Here is a 26,185-nt window from a genome sequence, read left to right on the forward strand (position 1 = left end):
TAATTTGTATGGGGCCTATTTGTATACCAGTTATAATATTGTGTTGACGAATAAATATGAGGAGAGGTTCAAGAGCTAAATTAAACAGAAGAGGGGAAAGAGGACATCCCTGTCTAGTACCTCTATGTAGAAAGATGGGTGTAGAGAGAGAGTCATTAATGCGCAATCTAGAAAAGGGTTTAGTGTAAAATAGACAAATCCATTGGATAAATGATGAGCCACAACCAAACCATTGGAGAGTATGAAAGAGGTGGTCCCATTCCACCATATCGAACGCTTTTTCTGCGTCTAAAGAAATGGCTATCATTGGGGATTCGGAAGTGTGAGCAATATCGATAACATCATGAAAGGTACGCGCATTATCTCCTATAAAATGGTTTTTCATAAATCCGACTTGATCAGAATGGATTAATAGACCTAATACTTTATCCAATCTAGAGGAAAGAATTTTAGCAAGGATTTTGCAATCAGTATTAAGGAGAGAAATAGGTCTGTAATTCAACACTTTGGTATCATCTCTGCCTGGTTTGGGTAAAACAATAATATGTGCCTCGGTGAAAGCCTTGGTCGTTGGGGTTAGAGAATAGAAACTCGTAGAGTAATTTCAAAAAAGGTATAAGTTTGGTGGAAAATGTTTTGTAGAATTCGACAGGAAACCCATCTGGTCCTGGGGATTTATGGGACGATAGTGATTCTAAGATAGGCTCATCTAGAGACTTAGATAGTATAGGAGATAAAGAAGGGTGAGGAAGATCATCGTAAAATACCAGAGTTGAAGAGGAAGAGGAAGAGGAGGAGGATGTATATAGCTTCTCGTAGAAGTTTGCAAATAATTGGGATATAGAGGAGTCATCAGTAACAGAGACGCCATCATCAGTAACTATGGCTGCAATTTTAGATCTTTGTTTTCGGTTGGCTAGATAATGGGCTAGATAACAACTAGATTTATTAGCATATAAATAAGTACCAGACTTAGAAAGTAGAAAATCTTGTTGAGCTTTATTACGAGAGAGGGTATTGTATTCAGCTTTTTTAGGTATTAATTCCGGAGGAGGATGTGAAGAGGGAGATTGTCTATGTAAGGACTCGAGAGCCGAGATGTCATGTTCCAGAGCGGATAAATTGACTGAGTCAATTTTCTTTTTCCATGAAACAAAGCTCAAGATTTCACCTCTAAGACTTACTTTAAAGGCTTCCCAGACAGTGTTAAAAGAAGATACCGATGGAGTATTATGAAAAAAGAAAGTAGATATGTATGATCGTATTTTGTCCGTGAAGGACTCATCTGATATTAAGGAAGTATTTAATCGCCAATGCCGTTTAGGACTGACGGACTGGGTTTCGATATGTAATCCTATAGGAGCATGGTCCGATAGGATTATGGGATGGATAATTGAAGCTTTTATCAGAGGAAGGAGTGATTTAGATATAAGGAAATAGTCAATACGAGAGTAAGATTTGTGAGGAGCAGAAAAGAAGGTAAAAGATGAAAAAGTCTCCAAGGATCACATAGGCCCAAATCTTGAATAATGTGTTGAAGTTCTGTCCAAGATTTGGAAGGGCGATATGAGGAGAGAGATTGTCTATCTTTGATGATATGAAGAGGGAGATTGAAGTCTCCACCAATTAACAGGGGATGATCGGAAAAATCGAGAAGGGTTTCCCATAGTGATGTCATGAAAGAAGGTAGGTCAATATTTGGAGCATAGATATTAACAATGGAAATGAAAATCGAGCCAAATATGACAGATGCAGCTATCCATCTGCCTTCCAAATCCGCCATTTGGCATATAACTTGAAATAATATTGACTGGGACCTTCTTTCCTTGGGGCCCAGAGCCTCACTATCACTGGCACTCCAAGAAGCATGGATCTGAAGTGTGTGGCGGATGCCGTGGTTGACCCTTGGGCACCCACAACCCCGTCACAGCGATAAGAGAAAGCTCTCCAGCGTCTGTTGTACCGACACCGAGGAGGGAGCCGGTTCGACTGGGAACATACATGGTTTCCCTTTCCTCTTTACCATGCTGTTCTTTAGTGGTATCCAACGCTAGTCAGAGTATCCTTTCAATAAACTGCCACCGCCACCATCTTGCCTCAAGCAGTTTTCTATTTTTCCAAAATATATTCCTGCTCGTAAGGTGAAGGGTTTTCAACAACTGGTTTCTACTGTTCTGCAGCTACGCAAATATCTAGTCTGGTTGTCCTATGATATTTTTGAGTTTACTTCAAGGACCTCTTCTATGTCCGTGGCCATGAGGAGGCTGGCCTGGTTGCGCATTTTGGATATGGATGTTAACCGCCAAGACCAGCTAGCCAACGTCCCTTGCTTGGGTGACGAGCTATTTGGGGACTCTGCATACACTGCCATCCAAAAGCTGTCAGCCCACAAAACACGTTGGGACATATTGGTGAAGCCAAAGAAAATACCAGCTCCATCAAAATCCTTCAAACCTGCTTCCTCTTTCCAGAGGAGATTTTCAGCTAAGGCCTCTGCTCCACCAAGGCCTCAACAAAGAAAGCAATGAATGCCCTGCTAAATCTCAGCCTGCTGCTCCAACCAAGTTGCAATAGTCCTTTTGACCTGATACAAGAAAGCATAGCTTCAGTATCCATCTCTCATCCTCTTCTTCAACCAATAGGGGGACGTCTTCACATTTACATCTGTCATTGGGAGCTCATCACCACAGACCTTTGGGTCTTGAAAATCAAGCGGGTGAGTTTCTCTCTCCATTTCTCCACCCTCCCTCCAAATCATCCTCCAAGAGAGTCTCCTTTCGACCCTCATTTTTTTTTTTTTTTCTTTCTCTCTTTCTTTCCTTCATTACTTTTCTCACCTACCCTACCCTTATGTATAAACCTTAATTGTTAAAAAAAAATTTTTTTTTTTTTTTAATTGTAATTCCATTTTTTCTTTACCCACTTGTTTCAGTTTGTATTAATAATACATAATGATTAGTTTGTATAATTTTGTCTTATTTGTATTTGTATTTGTCACCCTAGTTTTTTTATTGTACATTTCAATTATGTAATACGCATTGAAATATTTGATATTGCGTAAAATCAAAATTTAATAAACTGAAACTTGATCAATCCCATCTTCTTCTCCAGGAGGTTCAACCCCTTCTTCTCCTCAATGCCATCGAAGAAGTTCTTGTGGACCAGCACCATCACGGATTCTACTCCCATTATTTTCTGGTGCCAAAGAAGATGAGAGGTCTGTGTACAATGGTTCTGCGCACTTGCGTGCATTTGACTTGCCACTGTGTACAATCCTCCGAGCTCTCAACAAATTTCTAGTCAAAATTTTGGATGTTATCTCTAGCCAATCTCTATCCTCTCTTGACTCACAACGATTGGCTATGCTTTCTAGATCTTAAGGAAGTATACACTCAAATCCTAATTCACCAGGCTTCCCACAAATACCTCAGGTTTCAAGTGTTCACAAAGTTCTGCCCTTTGGATTGGTGTCTTCTCCCAGAGTCTTCTTGAATTGCCTGATCATGGTAGTGGCGGCCTTACGATCTTATGGTCTTCAGGTTTTTCCCTACCTAGACAACTGGCTCATCAAAGACCTGCCTTCTCAGGATGTTGTGCTGGCAATGAATTGCACCATCTGGTTCCTGCAGAACTTGGGATTCGAGATCAATTTCCCCAAGTCACAACTTCAATCGTCTCAAAGACTCCAGTTTATAGGGGCAATTCTCGACACTACTCAAATAATCTTCTTCATCTATCTGACTCAGGACTCAAGTCTACTTCTATCAGCCCATCCCAGTGCTATTACAGCTTTTCACCTACCAGTTGAGGGTAAACCTCTCACTGCTCATCCTTTGGTCTCCAGATTCATGAAAGGGCTTTTCAATGTCAAACCGCCTCTCAAACCTCCTCCGGTGGTCTGGGACCTTAATGTCGTTCTATCCACATTGATGAAGCCTCCATTTGAACCAGTGTCTACGGCTCATCTCAAATACCTGACTTGGAAAGTTGTTTTTCTTATCTCTCTCACTTCTGCAAGGAGAGTCAGTGAACTTCAAGCATTAGTGGCAGATCCACCTTTCACTGTGTTCCACCATTACAAAGTAGTTCTCTGCACACATCCCAAGTTTCTGCCGAAAGTTGTCACGGAATTTCATCTTAATCGGTCGATTGCGCTTCCAGTATTTTTTCCTAAGCCTCACTCTCACTCCGGAGAAGCAGCTCTTCATACCCTGGAATGTAAGCAAGCTTTGGCCTACTATCTCAACAAAACAAAGTTGCACAGATCTTCTCCTTAACTATTTATCTCCTACAATCCTAATAAGTTGGGGCATCCTATTTCCAAGAGAATGATTTCCAACTGATTGGCTTCCTGTATATCATTCTGTTACACTCAGGCTGGACTACCACTGGAGAGTCATGTCACAGTCCATAGAGTTAAAGCTATGGCAGCTTCAGCAGCTTCCCTTAGATCTACACCTATTGTGGAAATATATAAAGCTGCCACCTGGTTCTCGGTTCACACATTCACCTCGCATTACTATCTGGAATCTTTTTCCAGACAGGATGGGCACTTCAGCCAGTAAGTATTACAAAATTTATTTACTTAAAGGCCAAGACTCCCACCATCCCATTCTAGTTAGCTTGGAGGTCACCCATGTGTGAGAATATGCTGCCTGTTTGTCCTGGGATAAAGCTTGCTTACCGTAACAGGTGTTATCCAGGGACAGCAGGCAGATATTCTTACAACCCACCCACCTCCCCTGGTTAGCTTCTTAGCTGGCTTACTGAACTGAGGGACCGCGTGCCTACTTCGGGTGGGAAGGCACTTGCGCATGCGCGGTGCGGGCTATCGCAAACTTTCTGAAAGTCTTAAAGTAGAAATACACTTTTAAAGTGTCTGTACCGTGGCTCTGTCAGTGACGTCTGCCTGCTGTCCCTGGATAACACCTGTTACGGTAAGTAACTGTGCTGTTCCTACCTTCTCAGCTACTACTTTTGAGAACCAAAGCGGCCTTCTTTTCCTCTTACTTTTACTTACTTGCCTCACAAAAAGGTTTGTCGTCCTTACAATTGCTCCTTTCAGTTTTGCCCACTGCATTTCCACTCCTTCCAAACGTATCCTTGACGTAAACCTCCATCCGAACAAAGTTAGATTTTAGAACCTTTGCTTTTGAATGAGCTCTCTCCTGGCCCCTCTAAAAGTTCCTTCCCCACCCCTCAGGCCATGATGCTCAAGCCATTCTGAACAGGAGCTGCCAGGGGCAGGAGTGAGAGGGCTGTGCTCCTGCCCTCACCAATCCCTGCTGGACCAACAGGGGGATAGTTAGGCCTAAGGGGGCCTACATAAGTGGGAGGGGGTGGAGAGGCAGGGAAAGCTCATTCAGGGGGATAGGACAGAGCATCGTGGCTTGGGGGAAGGGGAAAAGCTTGTAAATGGGCCAGGAAAGAGATTGGGAAGATTTTTAATGGTAAAATAATTATGAGGGTGCTGGCCTGAAAGTCACCTGGCACCCACATAACTCTAATGTGGCCCTGGCTAAATATTGGCCGGCCCTACAATAGATCTAGCACCCAGGCCTCCACATTTAGCCCTCGGTATTCAGTGTCAGTACCTGGACATGGCCTAGCACTGAATATTGGAGACTAATTTAGCTGGCTTATGTTTTTATGGTGACGGTCAGCATTTAAAAAAACACTAACTGTCGCTGGCTGAATGTCAGGGACGTAATTCCAGTCTTCTCACTTAGACATACAAATGTTTATCTTTGAAAATTTATCCTGGTGTGTGCTGTATCTTATTTAGAAGTTGCATCTGAAGACCCAGTGACATTACGACTAGCGCTAAAGATGACTCAGAAGAGCCTTACAGAGACTCAGATAGAACTGAATACAATGAAAGCAGATTATAGTGATGTGGTACCCAGGAGAGACTTTGAAATGCAGAAGAAAAAAATGGCTGAGCTAATATACAAGGTAAGCACTGCTTTCCTTTGTAGGATATCAGTAATCAGGTTTTGAGTAGGACAGGAAATAATCTAATCTAATTTTAATTACTGCGAACTGACCCAAATATTTATTTATTTATGACACTTTTAGCTCGCATATCAACCATCTATGTGGATAACAACGATGCATACATAATTAAAACAAAACATTACATACATAATCAAACAAAACATAGCAGATTATTAAAATAACAGCATACAATAAACAACTTACACATGTGCCTTAAAATAAAAAGACAAGCAATTACAAGATTACAAAGTAACCAAATTGGAAAAGGCAAGTTGAAAAAAACGGGCTTTCAAACTTTTCTGAAATGCCAAAAAATCAAAAGTCAGATGGATAGAATCTGGAACTAAGTTCCTTAGTAAAGGTCCGGCTACTTGGAACATACATGATCGATTTGAAACTTTGGAGACAGAACGAAGAGTGGGAACAGCCAAAAAAGCTGTGTCTTGCGATCCAATTAAGAACATAAGAATTGCCGCTGTTGGGTCAGACCAGTGGTTCATCGTGCCCAGCAGTCCGCTCACGCGGCGGCCCTCTGGTCAAAAACCATTGCCCTAACTGAGACTAGACCTACCTATGTGCGTTCTGGTTCAGCAGGAACTTGTCAACTTTGTCTTGAATCCCTGGAGGGTGTTTTCCCCTATGACAGACTCCGGAAGAGCATTCCAGTTTTCTATAACTCTCTGGGTGAAGAAGAACTTCCTTATGTTCGAACGGAATCTATCCCCTTTCAGTTTTAGAGAGTGCCTTCTCGTTTTCCCTACCTTGGAGAGGGTGAACAACCTATCCTTATCTACTAAGTCTATTCCCTTCAGTACCTTGAATGTTTCGATCATGTCCCCTCTCAATTTCCTCTTTTCGAGGGAGAAGAGGCCCCATTTATCTAATCTTTCGCTGTATGGCAACTCCTCCAGCCCCTTAACCATCTTAGTTGCTCTTCTCTGGACCCTTCCAAGTAGTACTGTGTCCTTCTTCATGTACGGCGACCAATACTGGACGCAGTACTCCAGATGAGGGCGCACCATGGCCCAGTACAGCAGCATGATAACCTTTTCTGATCTGTTCATGATCCCCTTCTTTATCATTCCTAGCATTCTATTCGCCCTTTTCGCCGCCACCGCACATTGCATGGACGGCTTCATCGACTTGTTGATCAGAACTCCCAAGTCTCTTTCCTGGGAGGTCTCTCCAAGTACTGCCCCAGACATCCTGTATTCGTGCATGAGATTTTTGTTACCTACATGCATCACTTTACACTTATCCATGTTGAACCTCATCTGCCATGTTGATGCCCATTCATCAAGTCTGATTATATCATGTTGCAGATCTTCACAATCCCCCAGTGTCTTCACTACTCTGAATAACTTCGTATCGTCCGCAAATTTAATCACCTCACTCGTCGTACCAATGTCCAGATCGTTTATAAAGATGAAGAGCACGGGTCCAAGCACCGAGCCCTGTGGCACCCCACTGGTGACGCTCTTCCAATCCGAGTATTGTCCATTTACCCCCCACTCTCTGTTTCCTATGCTCCAGCCAGTTTTTAATCCACATGAGTATTTCACCCTCTATTCCATGGCTAGTAATTTTCTGAAGTAGTCGTTCATGTGGAACCTTGTCAAATGCCTTCTGAAAATCCAGGTATACTATGTCGACCGGGTCGCCCTTTTCTATCTGTCTGTTTGCTCCTTCAAAGAAGTGCAGCAAGTTCATCAAACACAATCTGTCTTTGCTAAAACTGTGCTGACTGGTCCTTATCGGCCTGTGTCTGTCAAGATGATCAATGATGCTGTCCTTTATCAGTGACTCTACCATCTTTCCCGGTACCGAGGTCAGACTCACCGGTCTGTAGTTTCCCAGATCTCCCCTCGAACCTTTCTTGAAGATCAGTGTAACATTTGCCACCTTCCAGTCTTCCGGAATCTTTCCCGATTTGATCGACAGATTGGCTATAAGTTGAAGCAGTTCAGCTATGGTCCCTTTCAGTTCCTTGGATGGATGAGAAGGCACATAATTCTGCAGCAGAGAAGCAGTCACCTTGGGCAATAAATCACGGCCAGATTTGAATACCAAGGTTAGAAGCTTAAATTGTATTCTCCAAACAACTGGCAACCAATGAAGTTTGGCAAGCACAAGTATAACATGGGAATAATGGGACAATCTAGCTAATACTAACAAGATGCAGTAGATGATGAAGTAAGGTAAACTGGAAACTTCCACAATAGCAAAACACCCCACTTCCGAATGTCAAGTATAGAGAAGTCCAAAGGGTCTTCAACATCCACTTAATTACATATAAATTTTTATTTCAGTGGGTAATGATTCTTGTCCTTGACCCTTATTTTCACCTCCTCCTTGATGTATTTCTCAATACATACTGTTTCATAATTAAACCAAATTTAAAAAAAACAACACAACAGAAAGTATTTTCACTTATCTTTTAATATTGTGGCTGGGCCAGCTCCCGAGTAGATGGGAAGCCCGCCGTATACCACAGGCAGATTTATGTAGCGCCTTTTGTATGGCTGGCAGAAAGAAAAACCAGGAAAAGGATTCTCAGGAAAAAAAATGGCTCTCCGGTTTATTAACAATTCCAGGAATAAGGTAAACAAAAATTGGTTCAACAAATCAATATTCCATAAGTCCATTAAAGCAATCACTCTCGCTTCAGTGTGGGCTACCCGCCCTGAGCTTTATACTAGGCACCCCCCACAGTCTTTGTAAGCAGGAAAAAAAATGTATTCAAAACATACATTCAGAGGTGTGCTCAGTTTTCTTGGACCCACGCCTTCCTCATGGGCAGGCTGGCAATTCCCAGCCAGTGTTCCTTTGCTCATAAAGTCAGTCACCCCTGCTGCTAGCACACGGTTTCTCCCCCAATTGTCTCCCTCCCAGAAGGAACCAAAATCTCATAACTTTCCCTCTGGAGTCTGTGGGAGTTTACTGGAAAGCCTGGAAACAGACTTCCCTTAAATTACCCTTAATTTAGTAGAGCTGCTTCTGCCTTGTGCACAGCCTGCATTAGCTTGGGATTCTCCACCAGCCTTCATATCTCATTCTCCCTCGGTATCCATGTCCTCCTCCCATTCATTATCATTGGGAACACTAGTCATTTCCCCCTCATTCGTCAGGGAGACCAGGCTGTATCTCCTAGTCCCTATCTTGGGCTGTTCCTCTCCTGCCCCTCCTTGCCTGCCTGTCAGCTCTCTGCTACCGTTTTCTCTCCAAGACAAACCTCCTGGGTCACCCTCCCAGGGTCTGTTGGGCAAGGCAAGAAATCTCCCAGGGCTTACAATCTCCCTCCTGCTGGGCTGACCTCTAGTCTGTATAGCATCCTGGGGCGGGGAAAAGGCAATCTTTGGAAGTTGCAGTCTCGGCTGGTGGCTGGCTTCCCTTGATTGGAGCCAGCTGAGCCCCTCTGCTTGCTCTGCCTCCCTTCTATTTGAGGCAGCTTGTCCCGGACCCCATGAGTGCTGACCCCCACTCCCTCCTGGGTTGGTTTTAGGTTTCTCACTCTGAGGAAAGGATCGATAGGGGAGATAATTAGTTTGCAGTGCCCTTCCCCCATGGCTGTTAGGTTGTGCAAAACCCTGCCTCTGCACCTTTCCTCCTGGCTGAGTCAGCTGTGCCTGCTCCAGGCCAGGTTTTCCAGAGCCCCTTGATGCATGCTGGGGAGGTTTAAATGTTCTTTTCATTGGGACAGGGACTTCCCTGTCACAATATGCAGAATTACTATCCTGCCCCAACAGGACCCGTTTCGCCACATAAAGACTTTTTCAAGGGTTCTTAAGGAGTGCTGCATAATACAAAGAACAAATTATTTAAATCCATTTATACACACATCACAAACACCCATGGAATGAGTAATAGCTTCCTACCAATATTGCAATTTCAATTACATCATCTTACATCTACATAATAATAATAAATACAGATCTGTACTGCATATATATAGTTCATGATCAAAAACACTTATTAATTGATTATAATATACTTTCACTAAATTGATAAGAAAGACATCACACTGATCTTATTTAAATAATCAATTGAATATCATTAATGCGTTGTAGCTATCATAAATTAACTAAACTAATCTTACTTACATAATAAATTAATTATTCATTAATGCACTATACTTACCATAAATTAACTAAACGAAATAGCACCATATAACCATCCAATTATATAAATTATAAATTGATGTTTGATTAATATAGCAATTTTTCTAAAATCACTTAATCACTAAGGAAGGAAAGTTAAAAGGAAAAATCAGTATGTCAGAGACAGATACTGTATATTGAGCGAACAAGGTAGGAGGGGAGAAGAGAATTGAAAAAGAGACAACAGCCACTGGAAAAAGAAGACAGTAAAACAGACAAGTAATTGGAACCAACATAATAGAGCATGAAACTGTCCAGAAAAAGGTAGAATAAGGAGAAATTAGGTTCTTACCTGCTAATTTTCTTTCTTTTAGACTCTCCAGCCTGGCCCAGTTCACTGATGGGTAATAGCTCACCATGACCAGCAGATGGAGACCGAGACAAAACCTTTTGGCTGTAATACAAGTAGCTGTGCTTCCCCCTAATATATTCAGTCTGCTGAATAGCCAAGCAGAACTAAGAAGTGCTAATCATAACAGTAACAGGAGTAACAACTAACAGAGAGCAATACTGTTGGAAATTGCATAGAAGAAGCTCCTTCAGCAAACATCCCCACAGCTTGCCAGCTGATGTTCTATTTAATCTTCTTGACCCTAAAAAAATTCTAGAACCCGCAGAAAAAAAACACACTCCTCACGTGAATCCCAAAAGAATAACAGACAGACAGTCAGGGTGGGGACTGGGCCAGTTTGGAGAGTGTAAAAGAAAGAAAATTAGCAGGTAAGAACCTAATTTCTAGTTAAGCAACTCTTCAGACCAGCCCAGTTCATTGATGGGATATAGTAAAACAGTACCCATCGTGTGTGGGACCTCCGGAGGGCTGCCAGCAGAACATGCTCACCAAACACTGCATCCTGACGCGCCTGAACGTCCACACAGTAATGTCGCACAAAGGAATGGAGAGAAAACCAAACCTCAGCTTTACAGATATCCACTGGGGGCACGAGAGAAGACTCAGCCCAAGAAACTGCCTGACCCCGAGTGGAATGAGCCTTGAGAAATTCCGGAACAGGCTTCTTCTGAAGAAGGTATGCGGAAGCGATAAGTCCCCTTGATCCAGTGTACAATGGTAGCCTTGTAAGCACCGCCTTCTTACAAGGGCCTGCTAAAAGGACAAAAAGATGATCTGATTTCTGGATCTCTTGGGTCTGCTGAACATAAGAGCGAAGAATCTGACAGACATCCAATTTGCGCAACTGCCTGTGCTCCGAAGAGCCCTCCTGACTACCCAAGACCGGGAGGACCACGGACTGATTGACATGAAAAAGTGAGACCACCTTCAACAGAAAGGAAGGAACAGGCTGCAGCACAACACGCTCCCTAGAAAACACCAGGAAGGGAGGCCTACAAGAGAAAGACTGAAACTCAGAAATGCGTCTTGCAGAAGTAATGGCCACCGGGAAAACCACCTTAAGAGTAAGGTCCTTCAACAAGCAGGAACCCAGGAGCTCAAAGGGAGAGCACACGAGCATGGACAGAACCAGATTGAGATTCCAGGCTGGAACTGAAGGTTGCACTGGAGGCTGAAGCAATTTGGCCGCCCTCAAAAAGTGAACCACATCCGGATAAGAAGTTAAACGCTTAGCCTGCAGCAAACCGCAAAATGCAGACAAAGTTTCAAGTTGAACCCTGAAGACCCTAGGCCTTCACAGATAGACCACTCAACTCTCCTTATGCTGATACAAATAATATGAGTTTTAATAATCAAATAGTAATAGCTTACAGGAATAAATCACACAGCATACAGAGTGATAGAGCATACATCAGGCTGGCCAGACTGATGGAGAACTTCCGATGTGTTCTGAAACTATGGTCCAGGGAGCTTTCTTTTATATGATTCTGGCAGCTCTGGCCCACGTTGGTGCATGTTACATTTCACACTTTCATTGGTTAATCATATTCATTATCTCATATATTAAGCTATGGATTGGTTAACATAAATTGAGTGATTCTGTGTCACGCCTTTTTCCATATGCTTCTCCCTCACTTCCCCGTAAATGTCCTTTTAATATACCAAGTTCCTCTTTTGAGCACTTGAGCCTAACGGTTTTCCGGCTCTGTGGTTGGCCTTTTTGTACACTTCTATCCGTGGTTCGTCTTTCCTCTGGTAAAACTTTCATAAAGTTATCATGCTGCTTATATTTTTCATCAGAACTGTTTTTTCTATAACTACGCTCTCTGTTTCTAGGAAAAAGCAGAAGTGGCTTCCAGAGTTCACAGTCCCTTTCAGAGTTGACAATTTCTAGTCAGAGAGTCCATTTGCTTTTTCAGCAACCATTTTAGGTCTTAGCTGTACTGGCCTTACTTTGGCCTGCTACTGCTGTGACAGGGAGATTCTCGGAGGTATTCACCTGAGCTTACAGGACTTTCCCCTCCCCCTTCTCAACCCGGAGAGAAGACCAGGCCAGGCCCTTGTCCAGGCTATCCTGCAAGAACTCCAAGATGTAAAGCAAAGATGCGCGAAAGGAAACCACTCCACGTGCAGCACGCCACTCCTCAAAAATACGACAAACTCGTACATAAGCCCGAGAAGTGGAAAGCCTCCGGGATCCCAAGAGAATGGAGATCACTTTATCTGAATAACCTTTTTTTATACCTAGGCGCTCCCTCTGCAGAGCCAAGCCGTAAGACAAAAGGGACCTGGATCGAACATTGGAATGGGGTCCTGAGTCAGAAAATCAGGCGAGAGGGGCAGTGGGAGAGGATCTGCCACAAGCGCCTGGGCCAGTCCGGAGCCACCAGGATCATGTGGTGGGGTGCCAAGCAATGCGAGGAAGAACTTTGCCCACCATCGGCCACGGTGGAAACACATACAGGAGGCCCTCTGCCGGCCAAGGCTGTACCAGAGCATCCAGCCCCTCAGCCTGAACATCCTGGCGCTGACTGAAAAACTAGGGCGCTTTGGCATTGATATTTGTGGCCATCAGGTCCAGGACTAGGTGACTCCAAGTCTGCACAATCAACTCGAAGGCTGCAGGACCGAGACATCACTCTCTGGGATCTAACACATAATGACTAAGGAAGTCCGCTTAGACATTCTCCACTCCCTCAATTGCTTTAAAATCAAATTATAGACCTATAGCAAGCATTCCTTTATTTACCAAACTCCTGGAAGAGCTGGTTAATTTAGAACTGGTGAACTATCTGGATAAATTCAACATCCTTAATGAACACCAGTCAGGATTTAGAAAAGGCATTAGTACTGAGACAGTTTTAGCTTCAATTTTAAGGCATCTTTATGGTCTTTTTAGTACAGGCACTAGCGCTTTAATTTTGCAACTGGATCTTAGGAGTGCTTTTCATTTGGTTGACCATGAAATAATGCTACATAGCTTGGATGCAATGGGGCTCTCGGGAAGAGTCTAGAATTGGTTTCAGGGCTTCTTGACAAAAAGAAGTGATTTGTGATGGAAAATACTCCCAGTCTTGGAGAATCCATCTGGGGTTCTTCAGGGTTCCCCGTTGCCCACGCTTTTTAACATTTATATCTCTTCCTTAGGACACCTAATACAGAAGCTGAATTTAAATTTTTACATATATGCAGATCATATCTCTATTTTAATTCCTTTGAATAACATAACAAAATAAATTTTGGAACAGATTTCTCAAATTATGACTGAAATAGAACAATGGACAACCAATTTTAAACTGAAATTGAATAAGAAAAGACAAAAATCTTTTTAGCAAGTCCAAATGACAAAATAACTAAGACATCGCTTCATCTTAATGGTCATGATTACCCAATTTTAAAATCTATAAAAATATTAGGAGTCACTTTAGACTCCCATTTAACTTTTGCAGAACATATGAATTTGGTGGTGATAAAGTGCTTTTTTGTACTATGGAAATTAAAGACCATCAAAAAATATTTTGACCCTTTATCTTTTAGATTATTGGTGCAGGCACTGGTACTATCTATATTGGATTACTGCAATATTGTTTACTTGGGCGTATCAAAGAAAGTTGTGAGAAAATTGAGAATAGTGCTGTTCGCCTGATATTTGGGCTGAAGAAAAGCGAACATATCAGTCCTTATTATCGATTATTACACTGGCTACCAGTGGAAGCATGAATAATATTTAAATTTTCATGCCTTTGTTTTAAGTTGGTTTGGGGATTGGCCCCTACCTAACTTTTATCCAATTTCATGCTACATAACCCTGTGAGATTAACCAGGAACTGAAATTTATTTGCATACCTGAAGATTTTAGGCTGTAAATGTAGGTCTTTCTTAGACAGGATGCTCGCATTTCAAACAAGTAAACAACAGTCCTGGTTGAGTAACTAAATTAGCAGAGCCATGCTGTCTTACGGTGCCTTCTGAAATTAAGACAGTACTGTTTGATAAATTTATCTCTTAATTCGAGGTTTTATTCTTAACATAATTTTACTGTATTAACATAAATATTTTTATTGTCTTTTTAGTTAATATACTGTATTTTTACCATTAATATTTTGTATTTCGCTGATTGTCCAGTTTTTCTCTTGTGTAAACCGCCTAGAATTCTTTTGATTGAGGCGGTATAGAAAAATAGTTATGTTATGTTCAGAAGATGAGTCTCTGCTGAAACCATGAGCAGAGCAGCCTCCTGAGCCACCACATGACTCCTGGTTCCCCCCTGGCAATTAACGTAGGCCACCGCCTTGGCATTGTCCGGGAGAACCCGAACAGACTTGCCCGTCAACAGCGGCTGGAACACTAGCAACCCCAGTCGGATGGCTCTGGTCTCCAGAACATTGATCGACCAAGGATCCAGCAGAAACCTGTCCATCTTTCCAATACAGGGGAAAGATCACCTGAGACTGCAGACAAAATGGAAGTACTTCCTGCCAAAATCAGAGCAAAATCCAATGAGAAAAATGTCCCCAAAGCCTGTAGCGGCTGAGAGGCCTGAACCGCCCCAGCCGCTAAAGCTGGCAAGCCAGCAGCAGCGGTAAGGGAGTCCCAGCATATTCAGCGGTAAGGTAAAACTCTATGTCCCTGACCATCGGTGACTGAGGAAATCCCTGTGTGGACAGCGAGGGAAATTTTGGCTGCAAGTTGCTGGTGTGTGAGGCACTCACGAAGGGGATCCCTGGACGCCGGTACCTGAAGCCATTAAGGATTCCCCTTTCACGGTGGCCGGCACACTACGAGCACAGGCCTGCCGCATTGACCTCACATCTGGAGCACAATGAGCACTTTGTCCTTTTAAAAGTGCTCATTGCGCAATACGCGACCTAGCTAAGGAAAGAAAGCTGGTTAACAATAAAAATCAATTACAGTCATTTGAAGGCTTCCCTTCAGACCGGCACTGCCTCAGGATTTATTTATTTTTTTGTCAGAACAGACTCCACTGGCTCTCTAAGCTATATGCCTTGCCGGTATTGATGGCAAGACTTACAGCTGATGCACCTCTACAAAATTTGGGGAGGTAGAGGAAATGTGGGGAGGGACTCAACTCGTAACCCATCGAATGTGACACACCCGAGGTCGGACAGACCCCTGAAAGGTTTCCCCAAGCTCAGTCCAGCACCAGATGAGGATAAGGCGGCCACTAAACAACTTCCAACAGGCCTACACTAATCCAGGGAAGATTAGCAACAGCTTACCACACCTGCTTGGAGACAGAACAGACGGGAAATATTAGCTACTTGTATTACAGCCAAAATGTTTTGTCTCATGGTGAGCTATTACCAGTCAGTGAACTGGGCCAGTCTGGAGAGTTGCTAAAGAAAGTGTTTTATTTGGAATTTAATAATTGAAATATGTTAGCTTTGGGAAATATTAGTTGCAGATGTATTTGTACTATTCTCTTAAGCTTCTGCGGCTGGCGTCATGATTGTTACTGTTTTCTGGGTCTCGCCGCATCTGGGTAGGTAGCAGTGGCATACTAAGGGGGAGCGGTCCGCCCCGGGTTCATGCCCCAAAGGGGTGCACAGCCGGCCACCCTCCCTATTCTGCTGCTGCTGCTTTCCTTAACCAGCAGCAGCAGCAGTAAACAGGGAGAATCCACGGATGCGCACTCCGGCGGTTGTTCAACTTTTGGCCGGCTCCCCTGCTCAAAGCCACGGGTGTCGGCTCCTCACACGATCCGCGGCTGTATCGGAAGCATTCCCTCTGATGTCACAGTAATTCTGGGCAGGGAAGAGAAATGTTGCTGAACAGGGAAGGGGGGGCGTAGAAATGTTGTACAGGCAAGGGGGGGTTGAAATGCTGCACAGGCAAGGGGGGAGACATGTTGCTTCTGCACAGGGAAGGGGGGGTAGAAATGCTGCACAGGCAAGGGGGAGAGAAATGCTGCTGCTGCTGCTGCTGTTGCTGCACAGGGAAGGGGGGGAGAGAAATGCTACTGCTGCAGCACCTATTTGGGAAGAGAGAGGGAAGGAGGGAGAAGGAAGACAAGGGAGAGGAACCAGAGATGCCAAGTTTATGGGAGGGAGGGAAAGGAAAAAAGGAAAGGAGATACCAGACCATTGAGGGGGAGGAAGAGATGCCATGGAATGGGGGGAGGGAAGGGAAGGAGATAGAGATACCAGACCATGGTGTGGAGTGGGAAGGAAGAAAGGAAAGGAAAAGAGAATGAGAGAGATGCCAAAGCATTTTTCTGGTGGAAATAGAAAAATGGAAAGGGGGTGACGCTGAAATAAATCATGTGCAAAAGAGAGAAGGGACACAGGATATACAGTTTATTGAAGGGACATAGAAAGAGGGATGATGCCATATGGAAGACAGAGAGGGTGGACAGTAGATGGAAGGGGCAGAGAAAGAGTGGGAAGTATTTGGAAGGGGTAGAGAGAGGGTAGAAGCTGGGTGGAAGGGGCAAAGAGAGGGAAGATGTTGCATGGATGGGAGAGAGGACAAATACTGTATAGAAAGAAGAGAGAAAAGAGAAGATTATTAAAGCAGAAACGACAAAAGGTAGAAATATTTTTTTTGTTGCTTTACTTAGAATCAAGTAGTATTGTAAATGTATTGATAAAAGTTTATAAACAGGACTAAAACCCTTTCCTCAGATCAGGATAGGATACCATAACAGCAGTATACTGTACTGTCCTGAAGAAAGATTTGGCCTCCGAAACCTAATTGAAAAATGGATTAGTCCAATAAAATGGTATTTTCTTATTTCTCATTATTTGTTTTATTTCTATTTGTTAATTTGTAAAGTGGTGATTGTTATGTATCAGTTTTTTCAAATTTACATCTACTGGCTTTACATTTTACACAGTATTAGGGGATATGTGTTACTGTTTCTGTGGTGTTGTGGTGTTGCATTATATGCAGAGTCTGGTTTCTTGGTGGTTCAGTTTAACTTTTGTCTACATATTTCTATTTTTAGTTTGTGATTATTCCATATTAGGCGAGGGTGTATCTCTGTTCTGTGTGTATGAAAAGGACATAGTTTTCAGTTGGCATTGACTGCAGGATCAATTGACTGTGTGGGATTTGGTTTGTTTAGTTTTACAATGTATGTGTTGGTGTTCTAGTGCTCACTGCAGTGTTTAAGTGCTGCCTTTTCCTAGGTGCACTCTTGTGCGATATGTGGATTGTTACTAAAAATCATATTTTTCATATAGATAGGGGGGGGGGGGTCAAAAAATGATGGGCCCTGGGTGTCACATAAGCTAGGTACGCCACTGGTAGATAGAATAGATGTTTCAGTCATCATGCCCTGAAGAAGGCCACAGCATGATGGCTGAAACATCAGTTCTACCTACCAAGACACGGTGAGACCCAGAAAACAGCAACAGTCTTTGTACTGTATTCAGGTTTTGTATTTCACAATGTGCCTGGTAATGGAGAGCTTTGTGTTGCTATTGCTCAGATAACATGAAAATCAGGATTTTTTGTTTTGTTTTGTATGGTGACTTCAATGGAGAAATGTTCTAGCTATGATCTGCACATTGTGGGGAAGTAGAATATCAGCTTTCATATAACAAATTTTATTATGGTGTGTTAAACTGAGCTTTTCTTTCTCATTTTGCTCCTTGTTGTTTGACCATCATATATTTCCTATGTGCTTTTTTCAAAAAAGCAAGTTAAAGTATATGTGGCGAGAAACATATTCTTTGAGTTTGTCTGGCAAGATATATTGTTTTCCTTTAAACACGGGTGACCTGGGCCTAAAAGGAGTACTGCGCAAGGCTCTGCTGTCATTTACCATATTACTAAACCTACTACAGTATAATCTCATTATAATGGACTCGCTTATAACGGGATATCGTATATAGCGGACAAGGTCCGCTGGTCCCGGCCATGCACCTTTATAAACATGCAGAAAATCACTGCATATAGCAGACTCGCATATAATGGACTTTCGCATATAATGGACAAACAATTTGGTCCCCAGAGCTGCTTATAGCTTTAGTTTTGTTTGGCTATAAAGGACATGCAGGCTCCGCCTACAAGGCGCATGGTGTGCCGGTGATATAGTATCAAAATGCAGCCCAGAAGAAAATGACAGATTATTTTTCTTTCCAGTACAGTACGACATAATGCTTTAGAACATCTTTTAGTGTTCTTGTTTTGCAATCATTTCGTGCCATACCAATTTTTGCTGAGTTTTATTATTGATGTTGCTGATATGGTTGTGCAGTGACTGTTGTTCATTGATTGTATGTTGTTTCAAGTTGACCTAAATAAAGTTTTTTAAAAATGCAACTCTGGATATAATGGACTCTAGATATAATGGACTGTTTTTTCCAGGTCCCTTGAAGTCTGTTATAATAAGATTATACTGTACCCTCTATGAAGATGTTGCCAACTAATAGCCAATCTGTCAATCAAATCAGGAAAGACTGGAAAGTGGCGAATGTTACGCCAATCTTCAAGAAAGGTTTGAAAGGAGATCCGGGAAACTACAGACCAGTGAGTCTGACTTTGGTACTGGGAAAGATAGTAGAGACACTGATAAAGGACCACATCATTGATCACCTTGATGGACATAAACTGATGAGGACCAGCCAGCACAGCTTCAGCAAAGGAAGATCGTGCTTGACAAACTTACTGCACTTTTTCGAGGGAGTAAATGGTCAAACAGACCAGGGTGACCCAGTCGACATCGTATATCTAGATTTTCAGAAGGCGTTCGACAAGGTTTCTCATGAACGTCTACTTCGAAAAATTGTGAGCTATGGAATTGAGGGTGATATACTCACATGGATTAAAAACTGGTTGGCTGATAGGAAACAGAGAGTGGGGGGTGAATAGACAATACTCAGGCTGGAAAAGCGTCACGAGTGGAGTGCCGCAGGGTTCAGTTGCTCGGACCTGTGCTCTTTAACATATTTATAAACAACCTAGAAATTGGCACGACGAGTGAGGTGATTAAATTTGTGGACGATACAAAGTTATTCAGAGTAGTGAGGACACAGAAGGATTGCAACGACCTAAAAAGAGACATAAAAACATAAGAATTGCCGCTGTTGGGTCAGACCAGTGGTCCATCGTGCCCAACACTCTGCTTATGTGGTGGCCCTTAGTCAAAGACCAGCGCCCTAATTGAGACTAGCCCTACCTGGTTACTTTCTGGTTCAGCAGGAACTTGTGTAACTTTGTCTTGAATCCCTGGAGGGTGTTTTCCCCTACAACAGACTCCAGAAGAGCATTCCAGTTTTCTACCACTCTCTGAGTGAAGAAGAACTTTATTACATTCATACGGAATCTATCCCCTTTCAATTTTAGAGAGTGCCCTCTCGTTCTCTCTGCCTTGGAGAGGGTGAACAACCTGTCCTTATCTACTAAGTCATTCAGTACCTTGAATGTTTCGATCATGTCTAACGTAACCATTTATTTTTTTCATCAAAAGGGGACATCTATTAATTGTCAGACACTCCCCTTCTCAGCAAGGAGCATATCCAGGGCCATGCAGTTTTGGAAAGTTATTGGAGAAGTGGGGCCTAACTTATCAGCAATATCTTGCAAGGCGGCCCTAGGGTAGATCACAAAGCATTGCTGATTATAATAAATGTAATTAATCCAATCAACAGACTTATTGATAGTAAGAAGGGGAATAAAAGACTCGAACCCAGCCTAGTTGTGATAGGAAAAACAAAATCTACTTTCATATGTGCAGAAAAGCAGGGGAAACATAACAGAAAAAGCACATGAGACACATTCCCATAAAGGACAGGCTCCTCCATAAGTGAAGGTGCCCTCATAGGGTCATTACTGGAAAGGCATTAAGCTAGAGAACACATTGGAGATAATAATGCTGCCAATTGAGGAACAGTAGGAGGGGCAATACCATAACCATAAACAACATCAAATAACATGCATGCATCAAAATACATGGACGTGGCAGCCTATTAAAAATGGGCAGCTATGTGGTAGAATGGGCAAGTATGAAAAATAAAATAGCCATTATTTCCCTTCCATTGCTCTGGATTTACTAGTCAGGGTTTTGGTTATAAGATAAGGACCTATCCAAGGGCAAAGGAGGAGGGTTTAAATGGCTAGATAAAATTACAATTGGAGAAGCCAGAACACAAACCAGATAAAACAAACAGGGGATAATATATTGATCTAAATATGTGTTTTTTTGTGCTGAGGTCACTGGAAGCAGGAGTAGGCCTACTCTCATGTTACTAGAATTAATATATAAGCTCTGTTGAAGACCAGAGAAGATACACACAGGCTGAAACTTAGTTTTATGAAGTCCCATTGTTTCAATGTGTATCCAGTCTCCAGAGACCTGCAGGAGAGATAAGGGTTGGCTTTTGACCTGGTTGCTATAGAGATGGATTTTTCTTCTTACTACAGAGATTACATTCCAGGGGAGGGGGTTTCCTTCTCCTTTTTTGCAGGGCAAAGTCAGAAATGCCAATTGGACATACAAAATGTTGAATTAAATTTAGTGAACTATAAACGTAGGAACTTTCATATTTAAGGGTTCAGATTGAAATATAATTACCTCTAACAATTGTACTGGAGGATGCATATAGGAAAATGTAGGGTTTGTTGTGGGGGCACTGGGCAGAGAGGGTAATGAGGGGGCCCTCAGCACCTGCTAAAGGCACCAGATGGGGGTAGCGATAAACCACAAGCATAAGAGGTCAGGGTGATAAGTTGGTGTGGGTTTCGCATAACTCATTCAAAAGAAACCATAAGGATATACCCAGTGTAGGACACAACAACCCATTATGCCAGAAATGTGTGAATTGAGCAGATCCAGTGGGTACCATGGACTAAACACTGTATAGAACCTTTGTCGTAATAATATAACCCCTAACTACGCAGCGCTCAGGCCATAAAAACAAGAACTAAAAAAAATATTGTGCAATTTAGATAGGAAACAACAAGAATGCAAAAAATGGGACTAAAAAACTCCAAAAATGGCCAATGGTATATTTTTCCGGGGTACCCCACAAATCAAACAAACAACATAGAGAGTACATGGTACACACAAACATAGAGCTCCAGGAGGCCATAAACTGTCGTTCATCCATCAAGAAGTGAGGGCTGAACTGAAATCTGCAGAGAAACATCATAGAACCAGGCATATTTGTGTGCACACATGAGCAAGGTAATTTCCTGAGAACACAGTCATAAGAGATAATGCAATCAGGGACACAACTAGCTTCAATCTACAGAGGAAGAAGAAACAATTTATTAAATTTTTAAAGTGCAAGGTCATTTCAAGGTTACTTGAAGCACAACCTGTTCTTCCTGTTTTTGTGTGTATTCCAACTGCCTGCCTTCACACATCATTCATATATCATTCCTTCATTCGGGGTCCCTTTTATACATCTAGCACAATATATTACATTCATACTGAATACACGTGATATCTCAGTTTGGAATATAGAAACTAATATGTTCTTCCTAACCAGCCTAAGGCATATCTAGTATCAATTAGAACCACGAGGTTTAAAGGCGGCAAACTGAACAGAGACTCAGGGACAGAGAAAGGGAGAGAATATAATGGAGGCAGTTTCATACCTCCATATATCCTGATTTCCTCTGTGGTCTTGCTTCACCGAACAATTCACATAAATATGAAATTCCCATTTTCCTATGCTACACATCGATTTCCTGGTCTCTTGTTAATTATCCTGACTTTTTCAAAGTTTTTAAATGTGTTTGCATGTATATAAGACCCTCTGATCAGAACTAGGAAGGTCTCTGTCATGCCCTGCTAACGCTTCTGCGTAGTATACACCAACCCAGGCCTCTTCAGCCCCTTCTTGGCCATCGAGCCATTTATGGCGAAGGCAGACACGCTTAGGCATGATTGGGTATCACTTGTCATTCTTTCTTCTGCAAGGGTGCTTTGGACAGGACCAATCACCTATGGATCAGAGTATAGTTGAGGCCAATTAAACAGGACAGATTCAACAAAGATCCAGGAAACCCAATTCTCAGGCTTAACAGTAGCCCAGAGAGTGTCGTACCCATGGTATGCTTGATTTCTTAAGTGAGGAAGCAAGCAAATCCCATCCAAGTAATTTATGTAAACTGCTAGCTAAGCTACACCATACAGGAAACTTACCATTCCAATAGCAAGTGTATAGGTAGTGGCTGTTCTAGTCCAGGTGCAAGAGCCCTAGAGCAGAGCAGAGACTAAACTTGGATCTATTCTTTTATTCTTGAGGTATAAAGATCAGAAAATATACAAAAAGTATAGCTAAGAGAAAGATAGAATCTTAGATATATATTAAACATATCTAAATCCTTAGATTTCCCTAAAATAAGAGAACATGGGTATTACCTAACTTAGAATTGGTCCCTATGCTCAGTGTTTTGCATAGTAACCTAGAATTAAATCAATAAGGTATAAAATAATGCAGAGTGCTAAGAAAACCCAATATGTGCCTAATATGTAAATTTAACCCATGTGCAGATAATGCACACCAGATATAATTTTTCTTTTTTTCTGTGAGTGGTGCAAGAACTCATTTCTCTAATATAAATTAAAATCATTAAAAGGACTGGTGATGTCAGCAGTTAAACCCAATAAGATACACTGTTGCAATGTGTGACAGCTTAGAACCTGTCACCGTACATAGAATACAGTAATATGAAATAAAATTTAAAATACAGAATAAACAAAACATTTTCTGAGAACAATGCATGAGGACAATAATAAAGAAAATACAGTTGCTAACACGATGTAATAAGCCTATTGAATTATGCATAGGCATAATTAAAGTTCAGAAGCCTAATTCAAATGAAGTGATTTAAAGTAAAGTGGTTTAAGATAAAATCTGTTGGATTTTCTGTGCTCTTCACAGCTCTAGTGGTGGAATGTGGTACTGTTCTTTTCCCGCGGAGAACGGTGTGGCCACTGCAAGGAAAGCACATATTCATTAACAGGAGGACAAAGAAACACGTGGTGCCTCCTCCCCTCTGCAAACAAGACTAGCCCCTGCTAGTTCTTGCATCGGAGAGTCATAGCCTCTGAGCTGAATTGTTGAAAGCAACAGCAGTTGAAAAAGACTCATAGGAGGTCCCTTAACTGAAACACAAAACACACAGAGTAAATAAACTTTTACAGAGGCCTGTAATGCCAAATATGGCCACAGGAAAATTTAAAATGCAGACCCACAAAAATTTTAACTAAACTTTGGCTCACTGCTAAATACATTCCTTAACACTTTCCTTAACATATTTCATAAAATGTTCTCTAACATGCCTATGCATTCTATTTCCTGCTTTGAAACAGCTCCTTTCTATACTGCTATACAATTCCAATATAACAATTCAGTGTTAAACCCATCTTGCTGTTCAAACTTCTTTTGTCCATTCACTTATGGCAAAAATCCACCTCACTTATTATCCAACTCTGGTGCCTTTCTCAATTGACAAATATTAAACCACCAATCTCATCTTTATAATCTTTTATTTGTCTAAAAACCCACTTTCCTCATTCTCTCTCATCTGTCTGAAACCCACATTCTTAATTCACATTCATTCCAAGCATAACTTGCAATAAGCTTGCAGCTAGTTCTAAACAATTTTATATCATGACTCCTAGTTCTCTCCATGCTTTTCCTGCTCATACAGTGAACCCTTTAAACAGAAACAGGCCACTTCCATTGTTCTAACTCAGTAGGGATCACTTAAACAGCTCTCTGGTCGGGCTTCAACTACTGAATTTAGTTTAATCAGAGGCATTTAAAGCAATATATTCAGACTACATAATCTTTCCGTTTTCCTACTACATCAGAAACAAATTGAATTAAATTCTCGTGCCTTACGAAACTACAAATTCACAATAAAACCTTTTCATATGCAAACAGACTTGCTCCAAGACATCTCAAGAAAATCCATGCTGCTCCATTCCCCCCTCCCCTCTCTGGAGAAAGGGGGGCTCCCAAAAGCCCGCCTTCCAGCTCACGTGATAGGCAATGTGGAAGGCATTGAGGGAGAAAGAGGAGGGGTGAGTAAACACGCCCACCCTTTCAGACAAAGGAGAGCTGAAAAGAGCGAGGGGAAACTTTTTTTTTTTTTTCAAACAAGTTCAGAGTATAATGGGTAGCCATTAATTTTTCGTTTTCACAGAGAGGAAAAGTACAAATTAGTTCAGAGAGACAGCTTGGAAACACAGCAGAGAAGAGAAAAATACCACAGCTACAATTATTTTCTTTCTCCAGACTCCATAACTTAATTCAGGCATGCTTTTCCATTCAACAGAGAGCAGAGGGGTTTGTTTTCTTTCTCCCATTTCAGTTGTACAAGGCTCGTCTTTCTTAGGAAGGGGAGGATCCTGTCTGACCCAGAACAAAGCACAAAGCGATAGAAAGCAGGAAAAAAACCGCATGCACAAAGTGGGTGGTTCCCCACAGACAACAGAGTATATCTATTAATATCGTTCTTCCTGAAAGAACGTGCGACCACTCAAAAGTACTTCAGGAGTTCCCATAACTCCCTGGAGTTCCCAAAACTCCAAGAGACTTGCTAAAAAGTCTCAAGAGACTTGCCAAAAGTCTCAATAACCAAATAAGGGTGTGGAAGACTTGGAAGAGGGCAGAGACCCCAGTGACAGTCAGAAATCTATACTCACTCACTGTAGCCTCGGCACATCTCCATCCCGGACGACGTCCCCAGCTGAAAAGGATCAGAAACCAACTGCCTCACACAAATACTCTGTCGTCTCTGGTACCGATACAAAAAAGGGGGGGAGAGGGCATTTCATTAGGAAGAAAAAAATACACCTGCTGACTATTTACATGGCAAAAGAGAAGTGACTTTATTCAGAAACAACAACACATATTTATAGTCCCCCCTTTGTACATGCCCAGTCACAAGCTAATAATGGGTGTGGCTTATGGGGAAAAGTAAGTTTAATTCCTCCTAAAAACAGGGAGGGATGGGGAAGGGAAATTCCACAACCAGCACACATAGTCACAATTACAGAGAACAAAAAGAGACAATGGCTTTTTTTGATTTATTGCATAGCAAAGCAAAATAAGCTTATAAAGAATATACCCTTACATACGGCAACTCCTCCAGCCCCTTAACCATCTTAGTCGCCCTTCTCTGGACCCTTTCAAGTAGCATCATGTCCTTCTTCATATACGGTGACCAGTGCTGGATGCAGTACTCAAGGTGAGGGCGCACCATGGCCCGGTACAGCGGCATAATAACCTTCTCCAATCTGTTCGTGATCCTGTTCTTTATCATTCCTAGCATTCTGTTCACCCTTTTTGCCGCCGCCACTCATTGCGTGGACAGCTTTATCGACTTGTCGATCATAACTCCCAAGTCTCTTTCCTGGGAGGTCTCTCCAAGTACCGCCCCGGACATCTCATTCGTGCATGAGATTTTTGTTACCTACATGCATCATCCACGTTAAACCTCATCTGCCATGTTGATGCCCATTCCTCAAACCTGATTATGTCACATTGCAGATCTTTGCAATCCCCCTGTGTCTTCACTACTCTGAATAACTTTGTATCATCCGCAAATTTAATCACCTCACTCGTCGTATCAATGTCTAGATCATTTATAAAGATGTTGAAGAGCACAGGTCCAAGCACTGAGCCCTGCAGCACCCCACTGGTGACGCTTTTCCAGTCCGAGTATTGTCCATTTACCCCCACTCTCTGTT

The 26,185-nt window shown here is 42.2% G+C and overlaps 1 protein-coding gene and 1 long non-coding RNA gene across 2 annotated transcripts in view; one reads left to right on the plus strand and one right to left on the minus strand.

Annotated features, from left to right (window-relative positions):
* The window catches only part of TSNAXIP1 (translin associated factor X interacting protein 1), a 1,372,321-nt gene that overhangs the window by 763,433 nt on the left and 582,703 nt on the right, over positions 1 to 26,185 (plus strand). The window contains exon 8 of the mRNA XM_033941585.1: positions 5,786 to 5,955. Coding sequence (XP_033797476.1) covers positions 5,786 to 5,955 — 170 coding nt within the window. The remainder of the gene's footprint in view (positions 1 to 5,785; positions 5,956 to 26,185) is intronic.
* LOC117359218 lies at positions 21,721 to 25,330 on the minus strand. Its single transcript, XR_004539187.1, has 2 exons — positions 25,139 to 25,330; positions 21,721 to 23,419 (listed from the first exon to the last, which is right to left on the minus strand). It is a non-coding gene; the product is annotated as an uncharacterized LOC117359218 (long non-coding RNA).

Source organism: Geotrypetes seraphini, chromosome 4, assembly GCF_902459505.1.
Source record: "Geotrypetes seraphini chromosome 4, aGeoSer1.1, whole genome shotgun sequence".
Classification (NCBI taxonomy): domain Eukaryota; kingdom Metazoa; phylum Chordata; class Amphibia; order Gymnophiona; family Dermophiidae; genus Geotrypetes; species Geotrypetes seraphini.